At 36.5% G+C, this 5608-nt stretch overlaps 1 protein-coding gene across 1 annotated transcript; it reads left to right on the forward strand.

Moving 5' to 3' along the window:
• Positions 1-300: 300 nt before the first annotated feature.
• Positions 301-4664, forward strand: LOC142171817 (uncharacterized). Its single transcript, XM_075235523.1, has 2 exons — positions 301-583; positions 4095-4664. Exons 1-2 carry the CDS (start codon positions 446-448, stop codon positions 4299-4301), a joined length of 345 nt encoding a protein of 114 aa, XP_075091624.1. The 5' UTR covers positions 301-445; the 3' UTR covers positions 4302-4664.
• The last annotated feature ends 944 nt before the right edge of the window (positions 4665-5608 follow it).

Here is a 5608-nt window from a genome sequence, read left to right on the forward strand (position 1 = left end):
TCATGTTTTGTTATAATATATATTTTCTATAACAGCAATTTGCTATAACATCCAAAAATATATGGAACAAATGACATTACGTTGTAAGTGTACGCATATAGGGTAAATTCGGAGCCATATATATTAGTAGAAGTATTTGGAAGAACATGAGCCCACTATGTTTGTCTTTTTACTCAAGTTGCATTTAGAATTATGCTAGAGTATTACTTTCTAACCTATGAGTCTAATTGACCTCCACACATTCAGAATCCTCATCTACATGCCTCAACCATCTTCTCTATATCCTTATATAATCCAATAGAAAAGAGAAAAGGAGATAACACGAAAAGGGAGCTAGAAAGAGAAAAAGAAGAAAAAAGCAACATTCTCTCGCCTTTTTTTTAACTACTCCAATATTATACTCTCTTTTAGTTCATAGATTTTGGTAGTTGAGTGAATAGTCAGGATGCTGGAAGGCAAGGCAGTAATTGGAGACACAGACATGCTCGCAACCATGCAACGAGATGCCTTAGATTTAGCTGCAAAGGCTCTTGATTTTTTCGATGTCACTGAGGCCACTGAAATTGCCCGCTACCTTAAAAAGGTACTCCACGTGATAGATTAATTTATTTTTTTCTTTGTTCTGGGTTTTGTAGTTTTTTTTTACCATCAAATTTCTTAGAGTTTATAGTGGCTATAGACGAATTTAGGATTTAAATTTGATGTCACCAATTTTAGTAATTTATATGGAGTATATAAGTTTTGTTGTTAAAAATATTGGATTATGTTGAACCCTTAGCTTGTTATCTACGTCCGTCTTTGGCTTTAGTAAATCAAGAATTTTAATTATTGGATTCAAAATACTATAGACTTCCACAACTAGAACACGAATCGACGACCTTAAATTTTTGAGTCAGGTATCACAATATTAGAAATTTCTCTTTTATAAAGGGAATTCAGGACTTTACTTATATATAAAAGGACAACCCGGTTCACAAAGTATCTCACGTTCACACAGGGCCCAGGGAAGAATCGTACCACAAAGGGTGTGATTGTTACGACTCAATTTCATCTATAGATCGTGATGGCGCCCAACACTATAGCTAGGCAAGCCAACTTAATAAATTAAGCATATATTGACAAAATTTAAAACCAAGAAAATAATAAAACACCAAATTCTACCAATGTGTGTGCCAAGACCTGGTGTCACAAGTGTATGAGCATCTAGTAGATTATACAAAATCTCAAATACTGTCTGAAATAAAAATAGACAGAATGAAAAATACAAGGAGAGACACTAGTAGCTGCAGAACGGCTCAGAAAGGCAGCTCACCACTATGCCCATGGATAATGTGGGTGTAAGACGATAGGTACTCCACTAGTACTTGCCTCAGGTCCTGCACAAAAGTACAGCAAGTATAATATGAGTACGTAAACAACGTGTACCCAATAAGTATCAAGCCTAATCTCGAAGTGGTAGAGACGAGATGACCGACTTTGACACTCACTATGAGTCAATAATAATAACTGAAATACAACTAGAATATCTAAATTAGCATGATTCACAGAGTTTACAATAATTTATTTAACCAGTGAAAATAATCATATTCCTTCAAATGCAACAATTCTCAATATATTAATTAAATTCCTTAAATTCAAATAATTTTCAATTTATCAATTAATCTCATTTACAGGAATAACAATTAATTCCTTAACAAGCAGGAATAATAATTCATTAAATTTCAAGGATTCTCCAATTTATCAATTAGTTTCGCAAGCATGAAATAACTATTAAGGTATCGTGTAATTATTATTATTAAGCACGATTTCTGCCGAGAACGTACGACTCGATCCAGAGTGTTGTGTACACTGCCGAGGGACGTGCGGCATGATCCATAGATGCATCTATCCTGCCGAGGCATTCGGCCCGCTCCATAAGAAAGGAGAACATTTTCTTATGTACCTCCGGAAGGAAAGTATATTTATTATAAGATAAATTCGGGAGGAAGAACAATTTCTTTTAACAATTAATTAAATTAAATAGAAAATCAAGCATATGAGATTTCCATCCTTTAATATCTTTATCTAACAATTCACAATATATTCATATATATCAATTAATATTAATTAAACAAAGAATACAATGTACACAAGTAATTCATATTTTGAGTCCTAAACTACCCGGACTTTAGCATTAATAGTAGCTACGAATGGACTATCGTCACCTCGTGCCTACGTAGCCCCCGCAATTAGCAACAATTATTTAATTTAATCCCTATGGGGTAATTTCCCCCTCACAAGATTAGACAAGAGACTTACCTCGTCTCAAAGTTCACTTTCCGATTACCACGTCGCGTTGAATTCTCGATTCGACGCCGAAAGATCCGAAACTATCCAAATATTATACAAAATAATTAATATATGCTAAATGATTCGAAATTTATCTATTACCTCATCCAAAATGGTAAATTTTCTAAAATTTACCCCAGGCCCACGTGCTCGGATTCTGAAAATTTTCGGATAAAAACGTTACCCATAATCTCAAGAACTTAAATATATAATTTCTACCCAATTCCATAACTATTTTCGTGATTAAAATCTCACTTTTATAAAAATCTAGGTTTTTCATCTAAATCTTTGATTTCTAAGATTTACTAGTTATAATCTACTTATAATCTATATATTTAACTCAATGGGTATGGAATTAACTTACCTTTAAATTGCTAGTTGAAACCCCTTCTCAAAAGCTCTGAAATGGCTCGGAAATGGAGAGAAAACGGGCAAAAATGGTGGATTCCCGTTCTTTTAAGCTTTCTACCAAACAGGCCTTTCGCACCCGCGGAGGTTGGAACGGCAGATCCGCACCTGCGAAAAATCCTCGCAGGTGCGAGTTTCACTCGACTGGCCAATTCTCGCATCTGCGCGTTCGCAGGTGCGCCCAATATTCTGCACCTGCGGTGGCAGGACTCCCATTCCTTTTCCGCTTCTGCGATGAAATCTCGCATCTGCGAGTGTCGCGCCTGCGAGCTTCTGTCGTATCTGCGACTGGCCAAGCGCAGGTGCGATTCTGACAGTAGTTGGGAGTTTCAGTTTTGGCTCCCAACTTCCAACTTGGTCCGAGCCTCGTCCGATTAACACTCGAGGCCCCCGGGACCCTGCCCGAATATACCAATAAGTTTGAAATCATAAAACGGACTCGCTCGAACCCTCGGAATGCGTAAAATAACATCAAATCTAAGAATCATACCCTAAACCAAATTGATTCAAACTTAAGAATTTCAAGCTGTTCAAATTACTTCCAATACGCCGAAATATACTTAAACTATTCGGAATGATACGAAAATTTGCGTGCATGTCTTAAATTACTATACGGAACTATTCTCAAACTCGGAATTCCAAACGGACTTTAATTACTCAAAATCCTACTCTAAACCAAATTTAAAGAATTTTAAACCTTCAAATAGTTGATTTTTTACTATTAAGCGTCAAAACGCTACCGCGTTATCCAAAACCCGATTCGGACATACGCTCAAGTCCAAAATCATCATACGAACCTATTGGAACCGTCAAATCCTGATTCCGGGGTCATTTTCTCAAGATGTTGACCGAAGTCAAACTTATCTATTTAAAGCTAACTTAAGGAACCAAGTGTTCCGATTTCAACCCACACACTTCCAAATTCCGAACCAACCATCCCCGCGAGTCATAAATTAATAAAAGCATGTTCGGGGAGTTTTATTTTAGGGAACGAGTTTCTAAAAGTTAAATGACCGGTTGGGTCATTACAGTGATGTAGACAGTCGTAATGTAGACAACCTACGTACCTTAATGCAAGCATTAGTGGCTGCTTCCACTGCTTGAACACGTGACCTATAGGTCACACAGAGACCATGGCTTGCTCAAAGGCTCCCCTTCTAGGAATTTATTATGTAGATAAGAAAATATTTTATATTCATGTACAATATAATTTTTCAGTTGAGGAAATCCGAGATGATGTATCAACCTCTTGATTCAACCCTTTTCTTTTGATGATGTTGGGGTTCTTATAAGTCATGAACATGAAAAGACATAACAACAAAAGAGATTGGATTTTAATTATGTGGTGTTGGATGCAGGAATTTGATACGACGTATGGACCGGGATGGCAATGCATAGTAGGGACAGACTTTGGTTCATTTGTAACTCATTGCTATGGCTGTTTCATCCATTTTTACATTGGCAGCCTTGCCATTTTGCTCTTCAAAGGCTCAGCTGCTCCGGAGGACACCAAAGCTGAGGCTGCTGAGGTTGACCGATTTTCCGCTCTGCAGGAAATAGCGTAAAGTCGCCATTCAGCCATATCTCTAAGTTGTTGACCGGAATGAAATTGAATGTGCCGAGCATCATATCACTACTCCAATGTACAATATTAGGAAAAGATGGAAAAATATATATTAGGATCTTCCAAAGTTTTTCCCATTAATTTGTTTTCAGTTTAACTCTTCACATTTTTGGTTTACAAGTTATATATATCCAATCTCTTTGATCATGATCAATGTAATTTTGCTTTTTGATTTTTGTTTGTTACCTATTCTTTGATAGAATTTGTCATCCTTATTTGGAGTTTGAACAAGAAGAACATTGAGGATCAAATGTTTACTCAAGTATTTTAGTAAATAACAATAATTGCGCATCAGTTTTAAGTTCATTTGGATTTGATGTATGAATACCCAATATCATAAAATTCTGTTTGTTGTATAATATATGAGAGGCCTATATTTTTCTAATTGGAAATTTTCCCTTATCATCATACTAAATTTTTTAAATTCAACTGATGTGTTTGATTCTAAACCCTCCAAGAAATCTGAACCGAGTAAAGTTACTGAATAGGTCAAGTATTGGACTCAAAATAGGTTCCCAAAATCTAAACCAAATTTGCGAGGAGAAAAAAAAAAAGAACAAGAAAATTATTCCGCACCACAATAGAATATATGACTCAACCTTCTGTATGCGTGAGGACGAAGTTAACCTAGTGCATGCTTGCAGTTTCACTATGCATCTTCTAGACTCGTTTGATCTATTATCTCAATTTAAACTTGAAGTAAAAAATTTGAAGTTGATAAACTGGTACGAGGAGTTATTCAAATGATAGTGTAATAGTTTTCACTCACAATACTTCAATACTCTTTTCAATTTTAACTTCAAAACTCTTTTTTCCTAACTTCAATCAAATATTGGTCAAAGGGCTGTTAATTTTGCCAGAAAAAATTTAATAGAGCTACTATGTCGCCTACTGCAAATTAATATTTTGGTGTGTAGTTAGAACTTGCCCAAATTAATAAGGGACTTCACTCAGTCACTGTGTACGGTCAAAACCGATTATCAGTCATAAAGACCGGTCGAGATAATGACGTTTCAGTCGAAGGGTATCCGCATGGCGAGCTCGGACGAATTCCGAAGTAGAGACATCGAGCTTCGAGCTATAAGACCAATCAACGGCAAAACTCGATATCATTATCGAGCCCGTGTCCGAATCGGACTACGGGGTAACGCCGATCGACACAGGCCCCGAATATCGATGCTCCAAGGCAGAACTGAGCTCGAACTAAGACCGGGGATCGATTCGATATAGCACCAAGCTCGAGTCAGC

This window comes from Nicotiana tabacum, chromosome 2 (assembly GCF_000715075.1).
Source record: "Nicotiana tabacum cultivar K326 chromosome 2, ASM71507v2, whole genome shotgun sequence".
Taxonomy (NCBI): Eukaryota; Viridiplantae; Streptophyta; class Magnoliopsida; order Solanales; family Solanaceae; genus Nicotiana; species Nicotiana tabacum.